General features: G+C 36.6%; 3 protein-coding genes across 3 annotated transcripts; 1 reads left to right on the top strand and 2 right to left on the bottom strand.

The window, feature by feature from the left end:
• Positions 1-335: 335 nt before the first annotated feature.
• Positions 336-8,629, bottom strand: LOC105047491 (cellulose synthase A catalytic subunit 4 [UDP-forming]). The gene is given in 14 exon segments (XM_010926429.4): positions 336-812; positions 815-1,175; positions 1,308-1,661; positions 2,955-3,154; positions 3,237-3,480; positions 3,562-3,774; positions 3,873-3,998; positions 4,416-4,553; positions 4,748-5,093; positions 6,705-6,971; positions 7,123-7,258; positions 7,362-7,413; positions 7,580-7,650; positions 8,143-8,629. Coding segments are annotated over 14 exon segments (2,919 nt in total). The 5' UTR covers positions 8,333-8,629; the 3' UTR covers positions 336-591.
• A 4,561-nt stretch (positions 8,630-13,190) lies between these two features.
• Positions 13,191-14,179, bottom strand: LOC105047490 (uncharacterized). Its single transcript, XM_010926428.3, has 3 exons — positions 13,902-14,179; positions 13,717-13,815; positions 13,191-13,617 (listed from the first exon to the last, which is right to left on the bottom strand). Exons 1-3 carry the CDS (start codon positions 14,112-14,114, stop codon positions 13,537-13,539), a joined length of 393 nt encoding a protein of 130 aa, XP_010924730.1. The 5' UTR covers positions 14,115-14,179; the 3' UTR covers positions 13,191-13,536.
• A 537-nt stretch (positions 14,180-14,716) lies between these two features.
• On the top strand, positions 14,717-23,110 carry LOC105047489 (chaperone protein dnaJ C76, chloroplastic). Its single transcript, XM_010926427.4, has 9 exons — positions 14,717-15,091; positions 16,447-16,575; positions 16,674-16,803; positions 17,113-17,233; positions 18,407-18,488; positions 19,056-19,109; positions 20,914-20,952; positions 21,608-21,704; positions 22,876-23,110. The coding sequence occupies exons 1-9, from the start codon at positions 14,858-14,860 to the stop codon at positions 23,001-23,003; spliced, it is 1,014 nt and encodes a 337-aa protein (XP_010924729.2). The 5' UTR covers positions 14,717-14,857; the 3' UTR covers positions 23,004-23,110.
• The last annotated feature ends 376 nt before the right edge of the window (positions 23,111-23,486 follow it).

Raw genomic sequence — 23,486 nt, forward strand, 5'->3', positions numbered from 1 at the left:
TTCCTGCTTTCAGAAGACGTAAAGTGAGATTTTATAGTGCGAGCAATCATGAAATTTGTAACTGAGAACCGGTGCCTGTCAACTTCACCATTTTGCATCTGGCGAAAGTTGGCTCCACTCCAATCTATGCAACAACCACATGCAAATAGATTTCTAGAATACGAAGTGGATCTCGATATCTAAACAAGCAGATCTTGGCATTGACTTAATCTGGAATAATGCGAACAAATATGCGTCATACCTAATTTCACAAACGAGGTGATAGTTCATCCAATAAAGGATGTTCGATCCACGAGAAGAGAAACATACATCCCAGACTTTAGATAATACGGGTGTTATCTACAGAAGCTTAATACCTTTGCACTGGCATTTATATATCATGAAAATTAAAAAAAGTGCATAACATACAGTTTAAGTGAAGGTTTCTCACAAACTCTCCAGAACTATTGCACTGTATAAAGTTGATCTCCACACACCAATCAGTCTTTTTTTTTTTCCTGCTAATTGCACAAAATTTTTTTTATTGGAACCCATACCGAGAGCTCCCCTGACACAATAAACACATCAAATTTCATTTCCACCTTGACAAGCTCAACAATCGATGGAAATGCAGCTTTCGGATGTGGAGCCATCTGAGCTGCTCAGGAATGGATCAATCTTCACCCAGAGAAGGGAGAAAACTGATGCCAGTAGCACTGACCACAGCACAACGATGGTCGGAGTGCGGTTCTGCCTCCCCATGAGACCCTTGAGGAATGGATAAAGATGCAGTATCACCCATAAAGCAAAGAATACTTTCCCAAAAAGAGGCCCCAGGATTCATATCCACTGTTCAAGGCATCTGAAAATCCTGCAACGACACCCACAAGATTCAGAATGAGAAGGGTCGTTGGAGGAATTAAGAGTGTCGTCCACTTGAACACGTAGAGCTCGCCAAACTCAGCATCATCTGAAGCTTTTGCTGTTACAGTGAAATTGGTGTCGAGGCCTGCCAGCATCTTTAGAAATCCCTGAAAGACGGCGAACAGATGTGCAGAGACCCCTCCAATCACCCAGAACTGTTCGTTACGCCACCAGTCTTCGATGCCCACACCACTCCACCGAAGCTCCAGAACGCTTGTCAAAATGATGGAGATGAAGAGCCCAAGGAACCAGACACTTGCAATGTTGGAAAGCTACAATAATCAACAAAGGAAAAAAGAAACACTATCAGCAACTCAATAAATCTGGCATCATTTTATTGTCAAGTGTTAAGTGTCTGTCAGAACAATAATAGAAGTATAGAACAGGAAAGGACAGCTCATTACCGTTGGAATGATAAACTTCCCAGTAAGCAAACAAATGGCAGGTAAAGAGCAGTAAGCAATGAGAGGGAGGGCTGTGAACGGATAGACAATGGTATTTATATAAGCCAATCTTTGAAGCCATTTGAGACGGCCACCCCCATATCCATACCAAAGCGGGCAGTGTCGGCTAAGGAAGATCTCAACAGAACCAAGAGCCCACCGAAGAACCTGGTGAAGACGATCAGAGAGATTGATGGGTGCGGATCCTTTGAAAGCAGGTCTCAATGGCATGCAGTAGATTGATCTCCATCCACGGCAATGCATCTTAAATCCTGACAAGATATCTTCTGTAACAGATCCATATATCCAAGCAATCTGAAGAAAAGCAGGACAAGACTGTCACATGTCAGATATCAAGGGAGTAGCTTATATTCTGACATAAATAAACAACATCTCAACAGCAAATAGTCTGGCAATGAACCTTAACCATGGCAGCACCATGAACGAAGGTAGTATTTATCAAAGTCATAGAGCACACAACCAGATGTAAATTTAATTAATAATAGACTTTATAAATCAAATTGGAAAGATAATTAGTTGTCCTGGCGATATATAGCCATGCTACTTTGAGATGCTTGGTCATATCAGTATAAAGCTATATATCAAAATCTTGGGAAATTACTTCTTGGGAATAATCACAAAAAAAAAAAAAAACTTGAAATTAAAAGATCTGATAAACAAATACTACTGAATTTGAATGAAAATATCAATGGGTTCATATGAAAATTTATGATATTTTGCTACAAAAAAAGTAGATGTATGCTTCAAGGTTTAACCAAGTAACTTGACAAGCAAAGTTGCCTCAACAGATTGTTCAATGAATGTCAGAAATCAGAATCTAGATTTGGAAATTGTTGGTCATTCCCACATATTGAGCTCGGTCAACATAGCCAAGTTTCTTGTCAGATTTACAGATATAAACTGCATTTTTTTTCCTCCTCCAAAAGGACATTGCCCTTTATACAGAGGACCACCACTTTGTAACTCAGTACCAAAAATGACTAAAAAGAAAAGAGAAAGAACCGACAAAAATGGAAAGGTCGCCCATTGCACAGGTCCAATCTGAGATTGAAAGCTATAGATGCCAATTCCTCAGATGTCCAACGTTGCCTTTTTTAATGGCAAATGAAATTCTTCAATTGATAGCTCACTCCAGCATTTTAATATGATCGAGTTCTAAGAAAACCAAAAAAAAAAAAAGAAGAAGAATAAGATGCACACCCTAAAATTTGGAAACATGAATGTTGAGACGGGTTTATTCTGAAACTTCAATTTTGCAAATCTAAACCTATAGTAAATGTCAAGCAAAAGACCAGTTTGATGTCCCACCAAAGCAAATAATGAACCTTTACAAATCCTAGAACTAAACTCAAGATCCTGAATATGCTGAACCACTGTCTCCTTACTTGTTCATGATGCTGTACAAAAATATCAAAGACTAAATTCTAAGCCTTCAAAAATTCCTTTAATCTAACAGTCAATATAACTTTTGAAGCAAGCCAAACAAAAAGTGAATATAATTGAAAATAAGCCAAACAAAAACAAGACAAATTTCCTCAATTACACATGTAAGTATGTAACCAGTATGAAAGACACTACAGTGCTCACCTCCTTTCCCCATTCAGTTTTCTCCTCATATCCACAGCTAATGACATGAATTGCTTCTTTGATCAGTGTTGATGGATTTGCAGACTCAGCCACTCCCCCATTCTCCATTAAAGTTGATTCGATGAACACTGAAGACAGCCCAAAAGTCTTCTCAAAGCTCATTTGGGAGATCAATAAAGACCTCTCATATTCATCATAATCTGCATCAAGTAACCCAAGATTAATAATAAACAATGCAAGCAATTCAAATTTTGAAAATGTGACTATCTGAAGTATACTCACTGTCAATTTCTCTTAGATTAAATATGGCAGCATTGAGATCCTCCCTTCTAGAGTCTCGATAAACTTCAGTTTGATCTTTGGGAGCTTTCTTAGAGCGGCAGCAGCAGCACCATGAACAACATGATGACTTTGGAAGGGCTGGTAAGGATGGTGGTCCATAGCCATACAGTGCCTGCCTGTTGAAAACACAACCAGTTCCCACATAAACTGGTCCTTGGATGCCATCAAGCCCTTTCATGTTAATCTGCATATGGTAGATGTGCCCTCAGTAATAAAAATAGGATATGAAAATGTATCGCATAGGGATTTAATTTCTTGAACTTACATCAAAGAAGACAATGTTCCGATTGGCATATCGATCACTGCGATCAATACCATCAAACCTCTGAGGAAACTGAACATAACAGACATCCCTTCCAACTTGTGGGTCCATCATGAAACACATTGCCTCACGAACTGCTTTGCTGTTATTGACATAGTGATCACAATCAAGGTTAAGAATGTATGGAGCATTTGTCAAGATTGCTGATACCCGAACCTGTATGATTTAATGTTTAGTAAGTTACAATTATGAGGATAGAAATAAAAAAAAAAAAACTATAAACAGTTTTACATTTCAACAATAACAATATATACCAGCGCATTCATGGCACCAGCTTTTTTATGATGCTGGTATCCAGGTCTCTTCTCTCTTGAAACATAGACAAGCCGAGGAAGAACATTTCCTTCTATGTCAGGAACACCACTATGTCCAAGAAAAACCTGCAAAATACCCTGGATTAAAAACAAAATCCTGGATGCAAGCTTCAGTCTGTTTTCCCTGATTATAAACATTATGGCTCTAGACAGAGACCAGCATGTGCTGTGAGTGGCTAAAAGCTAGCAATATCTTCCTAAATATCAGCATCCAAATAATCAAACGAGAATATAAGTTGTCAATCAAACAGCATAAATAAAATCAAAAGAAAAGTAGATGAAAATGCATTGTTAGATATAAACAGTCATTTCCTGCTCAGCTGTTCCCTATGATCCCTAAGGGAGAACTTACAAACTCATAAATAGACCTGTCAGTAGTTGGCATGAACTGAAATGGTGTTCCATTTTTGCCAGGGTATTCCATTTGAAATTAAGGGAATATTTTAACATTCTGATAAGAAACAAGTAAAGAAAGTGATGAACCTGAATCATGCCAGGGTGGTCACGTGGATTATTCCCTGGCCATGGTGTTCCGTCTTGCATAACCCATCCTTCTTCTGGTGTCTTCTGAGCCTTAGACACTAAAGCATTTATCCTCACCTTGTACTCTTCATAATCTCTCTGTGATGAAATGAAACCATTATTAATCTGTTACCTTAATTTTTTACATTGCATTTTGTCACATGTTTTACCGCAACCTTTCCAGGACCACATCTGAATAGCCTAACTATGAGAAAACAAAGTAACAATTGATAAAGCAAAAGAGATTAATTCAGAAATTCCAGACAAAGTTTAGCTTCCCCTCAACCACTCACTTTCATAGCTCTACGCTCCTTGACAAAAGATGGCTGTACTTTGTCCTTCAAGTAGTCAATTTTCTGTGAAAAGTAGAACTCAGGTGCCCGTGGTTCAATTGAATACTTTTTACAAAACGGGACCCACTTTCTTGCAAACTCTGCTGTTTCCACAAGAGTCTCAAAGGTTAGCATAGCAGAACCATCATCAGATACATAGCAAGAGACCTTCTCAACAGGATAGTCCACAGCAAGAATTGAAAGCACAGTGTTTGCAGTAATCAGTGGCGGTTCTTTTAATGGATCCACTGTACTAACAAAGAAGTCCACAGCAGAAAGCCCATAGTCTTCACCATTATTTTCATATCTGAAAGTAGATAATTAAGTCAAAATTATTGCATTTAGACAACCAGTGTTTCTAGAGTTCTGTTTCACATCCAGCTACCAAATAATATATTTCAATAATGAACTAAAAAATTATGAATACAAAGATTAAAATGTTTAAGCATAACCAACAGAGAACCAAAAAAGATGTTGCATAGCCACCCACAAGCAAAAACAAGGAAGAAAATAAGAAATATGAAACCAGACATAGGATAATGACTACAGCATCCAATATTTTAGAAGAGGCAAAATCATAAGTACTTTAAAATAGTTTACAAACATTTTACAAGAAACAAATTTCCCATAGCATGACTTAAAACATAGAAGAAATTGGCAGCCTAAAGCATGCAGACGAATTCAGTTATAGCAAGAATAAGAACGGACTCACATGCCATAGGACTCTACAGACACGTTATTGATGGAATGGTATCTAAATTTATAAAAGCAGTTTATATCTTGCAAATCTAAAATCTCAGAAGGAAACATAATGCAAATAAAAAATACTAAGATGTAAAGGCCATCGTTATGAATTAATTCCTTATTTTTCTAGAGATAGATTGGTTGCTTCAATGTCTTATTGTTGAATAAGCTGCTAGGTTTGCCCAAAGTCTTTTCTAAGCTTACTGTTTTATTTGTCGTTTCTGAGAAAACTCTTTGATTTTAGTTAAGATGTTTAGTTAATCTGCACCCTAAGGTAAATTTAATTGGTTAGAAATCTACTTTCTTTTGCCTGGAGCACCAATAAGAAATACAGATTGGTAAATGTACTCTATGTGTCAATTGCTACTAGATTTTTCTCACATGTGTGATCTTATGGTACCATCTAAATAAAGCATCAGAATACACAGAACCCATCGTGGATTGCTTAAACTCCCTGGCCTTTACCATAAAATGACAGGTACGCAACCAGTTCTGATTGCAAATCATGGATCACTTCTATTTATATCTCCATAGGATTTGAAAACAGAATGGTGATGAGGACTATCTTTATAACTCACTTCACAATTGTGGGTGCATGCTGGTGGATGATGATTAATGACTTGGGATGTACTTGAAAATATTATTCAAAATTTATCATCACTCATATATACTCTTTCTGTTCTCATGTCAGACTACAATTCCGAAATATAACTGTTTAGAGTAACATAAAATAATCACAATATGCCAAGATTATTTATCCTCAACAGTCAATGCATAAGTGGTATGATCTATACCTACCACATGCAGAAATGGAAAACAAAAACATGAATTCTATGTACATATAAAGGGGTGTTCATTATTGTGTAAATATCATTTTTTATTATTTACATTATTTTCTAATTTTTGCTAAAAAAATATCAATTATGGTGAATGATTGTTCCCAGCCTAAACTGTTTGACTACTTGGTTTGCTGAAACAAAATTCAACATTGAAGCCTAAATCTTAAATAATGTTTGGAAAATTTCAGCCATATCATAATCACCCTAAAAAACAGTAAGTTCTTTTGGCAGCTTTTTGAAATAAGAGGAAGTCATCGTCTGTGACATAGTTGTTCTAGTCATCCTATTACCGTATTTAAGTGATTTCCACATTTTCCACAGTTTCAGGTGCATACCTTGCAGACAGCCTGTCAATATATGTCTCTCTATTGATAGGCGACCACTTAGGAAATTGATCCAAGACCCAAGAGAATGCAAACCAAATCTCACATATGACTGACGTTAGCCATAGACCATAAGCACTGTCAACAGGATTGGTTATTCTATAATTGAAGAAGAGCCCAAGAATTATCAGCCTCATTATAATCACAGCCCTATAAGGTGTAAGTTTATTACGTGAAATTGGAACTACAGTTGAAAGTGGCTGCCAGGCTTCTAAAGATCTGCAGAAAGACACAAATTAGGGAGATCAATGCAATGCTTTTGAATAAGAAATAACTTTTTAAATAAGAAACAATCTTTTAATTCATCGAAGAAAGAAAGATTTACTTAAAACAATTCATTTAATTTTCTTTATGCTCATTGTGTCCTTACTCATTCTCTTCTATATGCTGTTCCACTGGAATTTGTGTTTTTCCCTCCTTCTTTGAAGATTTTTTCTCTTTCTTCTTCTCCTTCCAACTCTCTACTCTGTTCTTCCATATTGGATTCCCAGATTCCCCATTTGTCTCTTTGAATAATACAACATGAAGCCAAGTTTTATCAGGACCATAGTTATTACAAAAGAATCTAACTAACAACTCAACATGATGGTCATAGATGAAAATACCCACCACTTTCAACCATAGAGAGGCTGCTCAAGTTTCTGGCATGACCGCCTTCATCCTGTACAAGTTAAAAGGTATAGCAAGATTTTGTCAAAGTTCCTAACAGATTAATTATGATGGTTGGAATGGCATAGTGATGTCTCAAGAAATAAACCAAACTATTTTTTTTAAAAAGATGCCTTTGTCAGAAAAAAAGTTAAAAGCATGCTTAATGATGAGTCCACCTGGTAATCTTCGAGATGAGATGCCAGTGTCGATCTTGCACCTTGATCCTCATAATTGACATCCGCTTTTTCTGAAGATTTCATGTACCATTATCAACATATAGAAAAATCATCAAAAAAATTTGTTCACCAAGAGTATCATCTAGTTAGAACTACAAAATCTGCTCTACCAACTATAAACTGAAAAGGTTAAAAAAAAAGTCCTTTTTATTGATAACAAAATTAATGAAGGCGGGCAAAGCTACTAAAAAAGGGTTGATTCGTAACTCTTGAAGGAATCAAGAATGACATATGCCGAGATAATTAAAAGATGGGGAAAATGCCTGTTATCTGTTCGTTATAATGTCCACAACTAACGTATTCATCCAACCCAGAGCAAAGTCTCTACAAGTTCTACGCAAAAAAGCTTTTCTTTTTTTTTTAAAAAAAAAAGGGCTAAACAACACAAGAACACATAAACATCTACCAAACTCGAGCTAACAATCAATCCACTGCTTCAGCCAAAATAAAATGCCCAACATCACACAGCGACGAAATTTCTGAAGCAAACTCAAGAAACATACCCACAGCGGCGTGGACGTAAGGCTCCCCACACCTCAGGCAGTTCTGACGCCCCTCTTTGATCTCATCGTCGAGACAGGGCCGGCATAGTGGGTAGTTGCAACCATGACAAGCGACGAAGACCTCACCACTGGACGAAGACCCCACGGGCTCGCCACAGGCGTTGCAGAGGGGAACGCCGGACTCCATCATCCTCGTCCTCCTCCTGCTGTCGGTGGTGGTAGGAGATCCCAACCCCAGTACTAAGGGAAGGCATCTTGGGATTAGGGTTCTTTGTAGAGGGGGAGGAGGAAGGGAGTGGGGGTTGGGGGGTCGGCGTCGGCGGGTAGAAGGAAAGAATGGAAGCAAAGGCTGTTTTCTTCGCGGTGGGAGGTCGATTCATGATCACAGTCTCTGACGAGCTGCCGCTGATCTGAAATCTTGATCTGGCGATGATTTATTTCTTGTTATTATCACGCGAGTGATTTGTTCAGAGAGAGAGAGAGAGAGAGAGAGATTGCGGGTTGTGGAAGGGAGGAGAGTTTCGGAAGACGGACGAAGGTGGGTGGGATGCGTGGGTCCGGCTGATCCCAACTAACGCATGTCTTCGGCGGGACGGCGGCGTGGCTTAAATGGGTTATGGTTGGTTACTCGCGGAGCAGTGTAAAAGCAGCTTAAAATATGCCCCGCTGTAAATTTCTATAAAATTATTTATTTATATCCGCTTGCTTGGGCACAACGATTCGAGGGGCATTAGGCTAAGCAAGATTCGTAAAATTTCCCAAAATTCGAAAACGAAAGCACGGAGGATAAATATTTTAGTTGATTCCCTTCCTTGAAAATGCATTAGGTTTACATATTACGCAAATATTATTTTTGAGCCGTGAATATTTTAAAATTAAAAAATTTTCTCTCCTACGTGACTGTTAAATCAATTAACATATATTTGTATATATATATATATATATATATATATATATATATATATATATATGTATGTGTATGTATGTATGTATATACATACATACATATACATACACACGTGCACATATATATAATACATATACATACACACGTGCATATATATATATATATATATATATATATATATATATATATATATATATATATATATATATATTCACAATTGAGCATGCTTGATAATTTATTCTATAATAATAGAGATAATTAGAATAAATATTTAAATTTTTTTATTGATAATATTACGAATACTAATATTAATGAATCATTTTTTGGTATAGATTTATTTATGACGAAATTCTCTACCAGTAAGATTTCTAATATAGAGTCAATTTTGTCAAAGGTGGACATTAATATATTACTCATAAAATTATTTAAATTTTATTTTATATTATATTATTATATTACTGTAAATAACTTTTGGTTTTGTTACGATCTATATATCAATTTAGATTTTAGAAAATATATTTCTCTTATTATGCCCAAAAATACTTGGAACTTCTACTTAGAGTCCATCAATACCAGAATGCTATTGTCCTTGAAGTCTTGGACATGATTGATATAATTTTTTAAAAAGAGAAATCTAATAGGGTTATTATGAGAGTTGAAAGTTCGGAAATTAGATGACTTCGATACAATATTGGGACAGAATTAAAGCTAAAGTATTGCCTTTTAATGGAGAACCCTCGGTATCTCTGCTAAAACCACAAGAAGAGTCGGTTAGAGATGCCTACCCTTCAATGCTCCTTCAAATTCATGTATCCAGCTATCAAAAGAAATTTAATGGAACATGTATAAACCAGCTATTAAAGGTTTTTCTTCCATCCTTCTTCTTCTTCTTCTTTCCTTTTGTTTTCTTTTTGGGTGAAAAGTCAAATAAATGTAGATGCAGAATTTTCTTTTCAGAATGCTGGCCAAATGAACCTTTCACAAATACTGGAAGCATCTCTCCTAAGATGTGAGTTAGAAACTTCTCAAGTACTTGATGTAACAGGATACCAGAACCCCTTTTGTGTTGTCTCAATGTGCATCTCCTTTGTTGTGAGCCTATATAAATCTTGCAAATAATCTTACCCAAGTTTGGCATAAGCAGGTGGTCGTGAGCTGCTATAAGCTCGATCGAATAGAATCAACCAATCCTCAGATGCAACTTGTCAACTTTTATTAAATTAAAGAGCAGCCATGCATGCCCCGTGACTTCACATTGGACTTATTGAGTATAATCACCAGCTTGATGTCTACTTTGGAAGCCTTACTCTACAGCCACCATGTCCACTGATAATTCAGCATTGCTTTATCTTATTTTAGAACAACTGTAAATGAATTATTCCGAGGCAGCAAAATCAGTGGTAAATAAGAGTAGTGATGCAGGTAAATTAACAGCTGCAAGTTTGTAATCACAAGCAGGCCCAGGACAACCAGATAACATATGCCTCACTCCATTATGATGCACTGAAATTCCAGAAGTAAAAGCAGAAATACACAAAAACCATTCCTTGAAACCTTAAGCATACTTGGATAATAATATATCGTGGCATCACTGCCACTCATGTCACCTATATAGCATCTATGCGCAACACAGGCAGGAGAAAACAGAATGAAACTCTTTCATTGGATTGCTTTAAATTATTTGCAATGAGGAGAATAACATTATTCCCATGGAGCAGAATTTTTGTCCCTACTAATTAAATTCCAATAGCATGACAGCTCCATCTTTCTATGGACTTCAAGTGTATGCACACACACATACAGAAACAGAGACAGAGGACAGCTTTCTGTTAGCTGCAGATCCCTGAACCTGAATCAGGACCTTGGATTCACATAACAGTAGTACAAAGTCAGATTATTTTAGAGATCATGTAAGTTTAAAAAGGAAAAAGGGGAACTTTGAAAATTGAATCCAACAAACAGAATTTCTAAGAGAATTAAGAACCACATGGTGTTAAACATGATTAATAGCTAAGTTGAATGTGTTCATTTCTCAACAACAAAAACAACACACACACACACACACAAAAAAAAAGAAAATGAAAAATGGTTGACTCTGTCTTAAAGATAGTTTGACAATCATCTTCTACATCAGGAGCTCAAATTTATATATTATGTTGTTTCAGCTAGGCACAAACCCATTATCATAACGAAAAGACGACACTAGTTGTAACAAAAACACCTAATGCAAACATTCATAATTAGTTTGACTTAAGTGATCCCTAATGACACAACAAATTAAAAAATTAGAAAAAAAAAGACTTCTTTCTTTCTAAGGTACAACTTCAATAATACTTCTGAATGATAAAAAGTTATGAACTAAAAATAAGAACCATGCTACATAACGGGAACATCATTTTACATAGGATAGTTTGTAACAACATAATCAATATGCTATGATCTATAACAAAATACTACAATAGCATAGACATTTCACTTCTGTGTCAGTTAAGGATATTATTGAAAATTCATATCAGACAGTTTCTATCAGGAGCTTTTAGTTATAGATATTATAGTCTGTAGTGATGCAATTATATGACTAAAACTTTGATATTGTACCTATGTCAGAAAGAAAAGATGAGAGAAAAAAAAGACCTTCAGAAAGACAGGATGAGAAGAAAGCTCCCTTTACTTTTAGCAATGTACATTACCAACATAAAGATCTTCAGAAGAAAACAGGAGGAAAAAAGAGCCTTGGAGACGATATCAAAGCAGAGCTTAAACTCCAATTTCCATGCCTATAATATTATACGCAATCAACACCAAGGCACTCAGCTGGCGAAGATCAATTAAACAAGAATTCTACTAATGTAGCATAGCCAGCATCCAGATCTTCAGCAAGAAAGGATAAGGAAAAAAAGAGCCCAAGATACATAATCAAAACAGAGCTTAACCTCCGAATTTCATGTCTATGATATTATGCATGACCAACACCAAAGCATTCAGCTGGTGGGTTTTTATTTCTTTCTTTTTTTTTTTTCCCCTGTTTTGTGTGTCTGTGTGTGTACATTTGCTGCAAAAAAACCATTATCAATTGCCACTTAAAATGTTGCCCTTGAATAAGGTCTCATATCATGTTGCCACCTCAAGCAGATTATGTACATGACTTCTAAAACAAAAAGGAGGCACCTGATTGCTAACAGTATATGAGAAATCTGACCGGATCAAATGTCAACTTGCACAACCATATAAAGATAGAAGCCCAACCCTACGCACCCACAAAAGCATGTATATCTACAACCACCCATAATATCCACATCATATAGCTAATTCCTTGGTCATGCAAGTTGTAACACATTCTATATTTGTCTTTGATCTGTTGGGCATAAAGATGGTGACTTGGGAATTGAGAAAACCCATGCAAGAGTCTAAAATATAGCAATTAGAATACCATGCAACATTTTGAAGGAAAAAGCTGACCAGCAGTGCAAACTTCAGTTTTGAAATTGTGGTCCTGCTTCTCAAAGTCATACTAGAACTTGCATAGGATTACAGGACAAAATCACATGATTGTAGCATTCCAAGCATGGTAAATATTTGCTAGAGTACTATTACTTGTTTTTCCTTGAATGCATTAAATGCCAGATCCAACTGCTGCAGAAAAAAATTTACCATTTCCTCTGAAGCTCATCAGAAATCAGAAGAGGTGGCGGATGCTTAATACAAAAAAAAAAAAGAAAAAAAACCATTAACCTTCCAGTCTTTTAGCTTTGGTGCCATCACCAACATATGCACATATTTACAAGTTGATAGCTTTAGAATCAAGTTATCTGATACTAATAACAAAAAAGCAGAGGGAAGAGACTGTAGTGCAGGCCATCAATGTGCACCACATCAAAATCTTTAATTTACAAAAATGTAACCCCAAAGCTCTCACCCATGGAAAACATTTGATTCTAATTGCATCTAAAGCAATTAATAAATAGATAAAAGATTCAAAGGTATGGGTCAAACCAACAGACCACATTGCCAAAGTGGTCCTATTGTATAGGCTGCGGGTTTGTTGCCGAACCATTGGCTGCACCATTGTTAACACATGACATCTCATATTGATCATGCATGGTTCTAAATAAGAAAGCAAAATCATGATGAATCGACTAGATTTGTTACCAAGGTAAATGCTATCTATTCTACTCATCATAAACACTACAAACATCATGTCCGACAGTACACTTGATCACATGCTACAGTTATATCTCTCCAGGTCCTGCAAACTTAATGGTTACATGCTATTCAGCTCACAGCATCCAAGCACCTCCCTCTCAATGACGAACATACTTAATTACTCAATTTCTGAACTAATACAAACTCTACACACTGTCTTCTCCTTCCCTTCAGCCCTAACATCAAATGACAAAATGGAAGGAGTAGGATAGTTCTCGTTATATGTACCTAAAACCCCCAAGAAGAAGAAGAAGAGTGGGAACCAAAACCATACAAACAAGCATTCAAGGGATAACCAGCTTCTTTCCAGCATAGATGGTGTTCCCGGTAATCCCATTTGCTTCCTTGATCGCATCAATCGAAACCTAAAAGCCACCATATAGACACCATAAGTTTTGCTTCCATATATAAAATAAAGTAGAAAATGATGTTTAAACTTTCCTTCAAGAGAAAAAGGACCCTACCCCGTACTTTTGGGACAGATCCCAAAGAGTATCCCCTTTCTCAATCTTTATGATCCGAGCCGAACACGACTCACTTCCAAATCCCTCCTCAACCATGGGCTAAAAATAGAGGGGGAAAAACATATTAAACAAATGAAGCTAGAGAGCTAATGAAACGGGCTTCGAGTGAAGATTGGAGACATTGCCTTGGAGAAGTCCTGGAGGGGGGTGGGAGGCCGCTGGGGTTGGCCGGATTTGGAGACGAGGGATTTGACGATGCTGACGGCGATGCCGGAGAAGACGACGAGGCCCACAGCCTTAGCCATGGTCGCATCCTGCGACCCGCCGTTCCCGGCGGCCACGTTGTCGCGGCCGCCGTTGACGGAAGCGGAGGAGGGCTTCGGAGCCGTGGGGGCCATCTCGCGGTCGCCCTCACGGTTGCTCCCGTTTGTTTCTTGTCCCAACAGGTCAAGAATCGCACGTCGTCTCAAGGCTAGCCAACCAGGTCATTCTGGGTCGTGTCCGCCGGGGCCCAGACCAGAGCTGGCAGGCCTATGGACTTGTTAGCCCACCTGGGATATGGGCCAGCAAAAATACCTGTCCGGTTTCGTGTTCGTGAAGCGTGAACAGTCCCATACGGAATGCCAATGAGCCATCGTTTCTGGCGAGTGGCGTCCGGTCCAAAAGAAAGGGAGGATTGAGGCTGTGAGAGTGCCATGTAAGCAGATGTCAAAATTCAAGAACAACCAGCTCTCTCTCTCACTAAAATTCTTGATGAGTCGAGATACTTGGACCCGAAATTTGGACACGCCCAATTTTCTCCTCCTCAATATATACATGCGAAACTCTTTGTTATCACGATACAGGTATCCGGAGCTTCGCCTCTCGCCTCACCCTCAGCAGGTTCCGCTTAATGTTTTCTGGTTATGAGGGAGGGTCGACGTTCTCTTATGCTTACTGGAGTACTCATATCGGCACGTCCTTAAAAATCACGCCGTGAGGCGTGGAAAAATAGTAGGGAAAATAACCGCCAGGCCTCGCGGTGGGAGGGAACGAGAGGCGGGGGGAAGAGAAGGGAGGAAAGGAGAATATAGGGAGAGAAAGAAGAAGGAATTGGGATCGAATCGGATTTTTTTTTTTTTCCTCCCTTTCTTAATTGCCGATGGCCCAATTGCTCTCACCGCTTTGTGCGGACTTGCTCGTCAAATTCCAGAGCCCCTCGCCGTCGTTCCTCTGTTCCGGAAACCGGCGGCGGAGCTTAGCACAGACTGCTCACCACCACCGCCGCCGCCGCTGCTTCAGGAGGTGGAGAAGAGATGTTAGGATCAACGCCGTAGCAGGTGATTCGTTCTCGCAAGATGATATAGCGGATGATTATTACGCCGTTCTTGGACTGGTAATTTAACTCTCAACAGTTTTACTTTGCACCATATTTTTTCCAAAAGAAGTCTTTACTTTTCCAATAGTAATTTGCTGTCCGGCTAATTTTTACGGGAATTCTTGCAACAAATGTTGTGTCATGTATAGCGTTAGCCGAAAAGTGTTTGCTCCTTTGATGTTCGCAATGTTTGGTAATACTAAATTTTGTATAAATCAAGGTTCGTTGCAGAAATGGTAACGGAAGCACAATGAGAATTATTATAAAAAAAATGGTTTATAAATTCAATATTTGGAAGAGAGGTATACCGTACATGAAATGCTCAACGAGAAATGGCTCGTCTACTGAACGATTTAGGAACTTAATTAATCTCTGAATTCTTGTCATACGTCCATGCTTTTGTATAGGTCCGAGTTAGATCTGATCGAGGATAGGAGAACATGGGCTTCTAATTTTAGGAGATAGATAGGAGAATTGAAGAAACCATATTTACTTATAAATTTACTATTTACATATGTATTCTTATAAATGTTTTTGCTTATTGCACTTCTACACTCGAAGTTACGGTTTGCTTGATGATGTTTAGAACTAGCATTTGATATATATATATATATATATATATATATATATTGCATGTATTCTCCTATAAATTATTTCTTTTTGTAAGTCTATCCTTGCTGAGTTAATGGTATTTCAACCATTTAAATTTTAAGCATATTGTTTCTTCACGGTGTTAGATAGCATGTTGACTGCAAGATAGACATGCAAAGAAAAATAATTTATAGGTGTATACATATAGGTAGTAAATTCACGATGGTATGTATGCAATTTCAGGTGTTTATAAAGGTGTACATACAAAAAATCCAACTCTTTGTATGATGCTTTAAGCAATTGTAGTTTCTTAAATTGGCTGTCCACGGGAAGTAAAGTTCTTACTGTGATTAACTCAAATTGAAATTAGTGGCTTATAAAACATGAGCATGTGTATTTGTGAGCATTTTATTGATAATTACCATACACTGTTTTAATAGACAAAAAACGATAAAATTATTTCATCTGTAGTGCCTTAAACTAGTTTTCTGTGTATGTTCATTCTGTTTTAGCTATATACTGAATGTTCTGTCGGAAATTTCAATTAAGGTTTTATTATTTTTATTCAAGAAAATGAATTGGTGATTTTGCATAGAAAATGGATGTCAAGCTGCATCACTTCTAGAATTGTATCTGTTTCTTGTACCATAAACTATTTGATGGTTCATTTGGATCCCATATACTTGTAAAATACAGAATTATTGGAATAATAGATGAATGAATACCTCTGTTTTTAGTATGTTTTGGTCCTGATACAGTATATAAACATTTACGCATGCCAGCTTCCAGATGCCACTCCTCAGCAGATAAAGAAAGCTTACTACAATTGCATGAAAGCCTGCCATCCGGACTTGAGTGGGAATGATTCAGATATCACAAACTTTTGTATGTTCATCAATGAGGTTTATGCGGTGAGTTAATTGACATGAAACCTAAAAACAGGCAGTTTAGGATCTATCTGTCCTGAACTTTTTAATTCAGTAAGCTAACATGGATCAGGGAAGAGCAGGTGCTTAGTGATCCTGTACAGCGTATGGTATATGATGAAATTCATGGGTATGCATTGACTGCTATCAACCCTTTCTTGGATGACACTACCCCAAAGGATCATGCATTTGTTGATGAGTTTAGTTGCATAGGTATGGGTGATCTCCACCTCTGCATTAAATTCTTAATGTTAAAGCAGATTTGTAGTGGAAATATTTCTTTCTTCTCTTTGTCAAGTAGCTTCTTGATATTTTTGTTGTAACTTAGAGTGACTTTGTTTCTGTAATCAGAGAGCATCAAAATATGATACATACATGCATACATAAATCTTATTTTTGATATGCACAATAAGACAATGAACACTCTACCCGTCGAGCAAGAGCAAATTTTGGCAATCAACTTTATCATTCTGCTATAGATTGGCATCCATCAATAACCTTTGTTTCTTCTTGGACAAACAGGATGTAAAAATTGTGCCAATGTGGCCCCAGATGTGTTTCGGATTGAGGAGGACTTTGGACGAGCAAGAGTTTGCAGCCAATCTGGTGATCCTGAGTTGGTTCAACAAGCAATTGATAGTTGGTGAGTGGTAGAGGAGAATAGCTAAAACTGTGTTATTTCAATGTTCACGTGAAAGCTTGGTAGAGTTCTATGATCTCATATTAGGATCAATAATCTAGTGTTGATATTGAAAGCTTCAAAAATATCTTGCCACTCCTAAAGAAGTGCAAGTTTATGGTTCCACAACTTATTTTTTTTTTACTAACTCATCCATGTTTTAATTGCCCAAATTGATATTTAAAGCTTCAAAATTATCTTGCCACTCCTAAAGAAGTGCATGTTTATGGTTCCAAAACTTATTTTTTTACTGACTCATCCATGGTTTGATTGCCCAAATTAATCCATGTTAATGCACTTTTGAGATTTGCCACTTTGAATGCATAATGCTACTTGAAAGCTGATGCTAGCTGATTGCGACATCCTCAATTAAGTTTAGCTTTGCCTGGGAAAGTGATGAATATTGTTATCTTAATCAAAATTTTAGGTGATAGGCTTTTTTATTAGTCCTTTGGAAATCAAAAACCATGATCCTCCTTCTTGAAATTAAATTAAAATCAAGTTTGTGTTTTAGAACCTTTGAATCTCATTCAGGAAGTGAAATCTACTCAACCATGCTCTGTTTTCATCCATTAAGTGCTAATTCTTATATAAATACAGGACACAACAAATGATGCTAATGTTCAATACACTTTTAAGTGATAACATGAGCTTTAGACTTTTACAGTTCAATGTATTATTTTATAGAAACCATCATCCCATCATATATTAATAAATTAATTTTCTCCCATATCTGAGGGCATTTCTGAATATATGATGCAATAAATTATGCATGATAGTTAAATTTCTGATTATTTAGTTTTGGAAAGCTTGTTTTTTGGGATTCTTGTGCCTTTTATGCTGTGAGGCCCATGAAAGCTTTTGCCTTTACATTTTCAGAAACAATTTTCATCTAAGTCATGCCCTGCATTGAATGTTTAAAGATTTAATGATAATTCTATTTTTATCTCTCAATTATTCCTCAAAATCATTCCATGACTCTTGTACTGTTCATTTACTTAATAAATATCCGGCAGGGTTAAACTAATTAATTCATAATAAACAATATTTTTCACTAATTGGTAGTTATTTGATATTTATTGTTAGTAGATATTTTATAATATCATATTGATCATTTGTGTCAATAATATTTTCCAGCCCAGTTGATTGCATTCATTGGACTTCTGCTGGACAAGTTTCTCTCCTTGAAGATGAAATGCGAAGGATGGAGAGAGTGAATGTAAGATAAATTTCTATATTTCACTGTCTTCTTTCCCAAATGTATATTCCTGATCTTGTGCTTTAATGCTAGATTATTATGATTTACATAAGTTTCAAACACAAAATATTTTCACAATCCGAGGTTAAACTTGACCTGATTGTTGTACCTACTAAGTTGTACAAAACCCTTGATCATCCAACATGGGCTGCAAGTGATCGATGCATCTTAAGTATTATTATCTGTGGTTTTTGTCATGATATAGGGTATGAAGCTGGGCAAGATAATTAGTTCAATGATAATCCATCATGTAGTGTAGAGGAAAGCGAGACTACCAAACGTTAAGAAACATTGATTTAGATGTCTTGCTTAAATTACAGATTTAGCTTTAACGTTTTCAAACTTGGCGGGTGAAAAGCATATTTGACTTATCTGGACATGAACAGTGTCACAAACAAAATGTGTGTGTGTGTGTGGATAGATATGTTTCAAGTAGGAGGATCATAAAGGCTATGTATATTTCTATATACATACACACATATGGATGCTTATTAACATCTTTACACATTTGGGTTGTCATTTCAACAGGTTGGGCTAATGCTTTCAGGAATGGGAGGTTCATCCATCGATGTCTTTAGAATGGTAATAGTTATATCTGTTAAGTTTACTTCTAGTCATCTGCTGATGCACTATTGATTTTATTCATTCAAATGATTGTTGCTAGACATCTGAACAAGTTAAATACTAATACCAGTTGTTAATTTTTTAGAGCACATTGACTTTCAAAAAGTACTTGAATTATGATCTAGGATCATGCTTCAATCAGTTTCATGCACCTAATAATATTTTATATTGACAACCAGAAGAAGTTAACATAAACATGTGACCCTAACTGGCCTTGTTCATTTTATTTGGTCAAGAATTTGGCCTTTTCTTCACCATTCTTATTTGTTAGGCAAAATTCTTTGTGATAACTTCGTCGGTGAAAATCTCACCAAATCCTTTCTGGCAACCCTTATTTTTTTCACTTTTTTATTATGTTATTGCCTCTGTTTTTTAAACCCTTATGAATATCTGAATAGGTTCTTTGATCATCTTAGCCATGTTTTTCCTGTCTAACTTCAATGTGCCTCCTCTAAGGCACTCAGTTCTAACTCTGCCCTTCCTTGTATCACACCATGTCATCTTTAACTTCTCTTATTTAAAACACTCATGCATGTCACCTCTTTATTTGATCCACATGAGAATCCTGCAACACTGTTGACTTTGTTGCATCAACTTCTGTTAAGGAGTCATTTCCATGATTGTTCATCCACATGGACATACATCTCTTCCTGTTTTAACTCATCAATGGGTGACAGGATGCATGATCTAATTGCTTCCACCAGCAAACTGAATGTTCAGCAGTCTGTTCACCACTTTCATCATCATGATGAGGGTGGGCTACCATAAGGTCAAGTGCAAAAAGACAGGCGGTCAAAGCCACTACACATGTATGGAGGGATCAATGGTAAACAGCCAGGAGTTCAACTCTGGGTGTGCAACATATGAAAGAAAGCCCAATAACAGCAACTAGATTTGGTACTGAATTAGATAGTTACAAGAAAAGACTCATTAAGGACTCAAGGTGAAGTGGTGCGTAAGATAATGCTGAAATTTCATTTAAATGGAATGCATGTCTTAAAAAGCCTTAATAAGTTACAAAGGAGTTGATTATGACACCAACATCTGTTTTGGGTGTCTGCCATTTGAAGAAGCTGCAGTGGTTGGAATATATCTTGGGTCATTATTCAGTATAAAAAAATGGATTAGGGATAGAAGACACTAATGCAAGACTTGAGATCTGATGCTGGATTAGAATCTAGACCAGACTCGTCTGATTTTGTCAAACTTTGACCATTTCTGCGGTAGTACCTGATAAAAAGTTGGAATCCGTGATAGTTCTGAGCTATCAATATAGGTAGCTGATGGTGAACCAATGTCATTTGAATGTTTGCAAAGCGACCACACAGGGCCAATAACAACAATCCGTTTCTCTGATGCTATATTAATTGGGCTGCAATGGTTGGAAAGTTTAATGTAAATGCATCCGCTAATCAGGAGCCAATAGCTTAACATACATATTTATGCTACCTTTTGCCCCTCAAATATAACATTCTCATATCATATATGAACATACGGTGCATTGCATGCACAAAAAGTAGCTTGTTCCATAGTCCATCCAAATGGCAATACATAACCAATAACTCTAACATGCAAAGGAGGTTGAACAAAGCGATGCCTTAACTGCAACCATCTGGTCCCTTTCTTTATCTTTTTGATTTTGAATTGAAATTTAAGAAACATGTTTCTGTAGGTTATGCAGATTATGGATAAATTTGTCCAGTGGTTTCTTATTGCATTTTTTTTGAAGTTCTGACCATTTTCTTTTACATGCATGTGCTAGGCAAGTTCACGGTGGGAAAAGCGGCAAACAAAAATCTTGGTATTACTACCAGTTCCCTAAGACCTTATCTACTCATCAGCCCAAATTTTTGTCTAAATTACTTACGTCCTGGCCCATGATTTCTATATTTATTGCTTTGCCTTTTTGTCATGCGTTGCAATCTCTTTCCTTTCACATACCTATTGCTTAATGTATTTTTGGATGTATCATGGCCCTTCAAAAGGATCAGTTCAATTGTTTATTGTGCTTGATTATTGTGAACTATTACTAAGAAAAGGCTTGACAATTAATAATTCTGTTTCCATTGCCAAACTTATGTTTCTTTCTGTCAATAAAATTACTTTGTGTGTGTGCGCCCACACGTGCATGAGTGCATTTGAGTGAAAAATTTGGTAGTGTAGGGAAGCATCAACAATTGTTATCATATACTATATCTTTTTAAGGTTGAGTTATTTCTCCCATTTGGTAGTAAATCTGGAGCTTTTTGGTTGAATGAGGCCCCAGTTTCTCTTCTTCATCTTCTTTGAATCTTAGCTTCTAATATCCTTTGCTTTTCTTTCCTAATCTTCAGGATTTCGTGCTCTGTTTACACATTCTGTGGTAGCAATGGTTTCAATTTGGGTTTCAACGTTATGTGGGCATACTTTTCTGATCTTGTTTATTCATTGCATTGTACTTCTCCTTTCTCATGCAGGAAAAGGCTAAGTTGCGAATGATGAAACAAAAGGACTCTGATAAAAGTGGGGCTTGGAGTGATCTTTGGGGAAAACCAAAAAGTTACCAAAACACAGGTACTCTTTGTAAAAGAAGAAAATTCATTGATAATATAAAAGCATATAATGAGAATGAATTTGTGAGCTGCTTTTGTAACACTCTTTTGTTAGGTCTTTGTGCTTATATGCTGTTCTTTTTCTTCAAATTGCAAGAAAACCCAATTTTATCATTGGTGCTAGTCTAGGACAACTCTCATCATGTGAGCTAATCATGTCACAAAAGTTAATGGAACGTCACATATCTCTAACTGATAAACTCATGCCTGCACTAAGATAATCAAAATTCCGAGAATCTAAATTGTGTTGTAGGAGCATGCGTGGTTGTTGATTTTCACCATTCTAGTCCTTATTGAATACTCTCCTAAGCAGCTTGTAACACTGCAAAAAATCTACTTTCTTTGTGTAATTCTTTAGCTTGAAGCTTCATGCTTTTAGCATTCACGCTAACAATAATGTTATTCAAGCAACATTTTTGGCCCTTAGAAAGACTAGCCCTCTTGTCAGCTGTTGCTGGATGTCTGTGCAACAGGAGAGCTGAAGTCAATGTTTATTGTACCTTTCACCTTGGTGACCATTGATACTTGAAATGCTGGGAGCTTTTAGGGTGGTCCTTGATGTTTCCTAGCTGTTAGCTTATATAAATTCTTCCATTTGCATCAGTATACAAGGATTGAGGAAGTATAATGGTGTTATTAAAGATTCTTCTAGATCAACCATTTTGTACCCTAGGCCCATATAATTTTTGGTTTTTAATGCCCGCAGTCCTTAACTGATTTAAAATGATCATTGCAGCGCAGTAATCAAATCAATCTCTTTTCTATTGCTGCTTAAGACACATTGTTAGTGTTAATGGGATATAATTGCAATCTCAAGTACTCAACAATTTTGTCCATATGGTTATCTGCAAGGCCAACAATCTAAGAGTTGGAAAACTAGCTTTTCTTTTTCTTTGGTTGGTTCAAAAATAATTTTCTTTTTTTTTTTTTAAGTTCATGTGGCACGTACTAAATTTGATTCTTCTCTGTCTCCAAGCATACAAGCACAAAGAAGTCATTCGCTGATGTGATTGATCATTGCTCCTGAGAATTTCATTTTACTTGGAAAAGAAAAACAATACAAATTCTACTAGAAAAAGATGCTGCTGCTTTTTATTCCTAGTACATTAATTTGGAAATGTTCTGGTTAACAGAGGAGGAAGCAAAGGAGAGAGCAAAGACAGCTGCAGCAGCAGCCAGAAGATGGAGAGAATATTCAAGGAGAGGCGCAGATAGACCTCCCACATTCAAACTTCCAGAGGCAATTTCCAACAAGGAATAAAATCCTTTGCCATTGGGTTTCTCCTAAATCATTTATTCCCTGTATATCTAATTATTTGTAGAGAGCTTTTTATAAATAAATCTCACCCTCACTTTCTGCTTGCATAATATTCTGAACGTTGAAGAGGGACTCTTGCTGATCATCCTCACTTTCATATGTAGGACGTGTAAACTCCTAGCTCTCCCAATATTAATGTTAAGAAAAAATTAAAAAAAAAACTATTTAAACATTGCAGCATCTTGTTTGCTTTTCTTTTTCTCTTTTGTTTTAATTACCTAAATGAATTTGTTTAGGCACCCTGTGCCTAATCCTTCCCACAAAAAATAAAATAAAACTAAATAAAAATAAAGATTGCAGCATCTAAGACAATGACGTTGTGCTGCCATTCTGTGTTTCATCTAAACTTAAGAACTCTTATGAATTGGCCAACTCTTTTTCAAATCATTCCTTCATGCCATATTTAAAAAAAAAAAAAAGAGCATT

Source organism: Elaeis guineensis, chromosome 6 (genome assembly GCF_000442705.2).
Source record: "Elaeis guineensis isolate ETL-2024a chromosome 6, EG11, whole genome shotgun sequence".
Taxonomy (NCBI): domain Eukaryota; kingdom Viridiplantae; phylum Streptophyta; class Magnoliopsida; order Arecales; family Arecaceae; genus Elaeis; species Elaeis guineensis.

What these genes read in the sequence shown, in the direction of transcription:
- LOC105047490 (XM_010926428.3), bottom strand. Translation starts at nt 14,114, where the DNA reads ATGGCCCCCACGGCTCCGAAGCCCTCCTCCGCTTCCGTCAACGGCGGC. An exon ending in CCCTCCAGGACTTCTCCAAG is followed by an intron (nt 13,816 to 13,901) that starts GCAATGTCTCCA and finishes CTCTATTTTTAG; the next exon opens with CCCATGGTTGAGGAGGGATT. An exon ending in ATCTGTCCCAAAAGTACGGG is followed by an intron (nt 13,618 to 13,716) that starts GTAGGGTCCTTT and finishes GGTGGCTTTTAG; the next exon opens with GTTTCGATTGATGCGATCAA.
- LOC105047489 (XM_010926427.4), top strand. Translation starts at nt 14,858, where the DNA reads ATGGCCCAATTGCTCTCACCGCTTTGTGCGGACTTGCTCGTCAAATTC. An exon ending in TCATCAATGAGGTTTATGCG is followed by an intron (nt 16,576 to 16,673) that starts GTGAGTTAATTG and finishes AGGGAAGAGCAG; the next exon opens with GTGCTTAGTGATCCTGTACA. An exon ending in AGCGGCAAACAAAAATCTTG is followed by an intron (nt 20,953 to 21,607) that starts GTATTACTACCA and finishes TTTCTCATGCAG; the next exon opens with GAAAAGGCTAAGTTGCGAAT.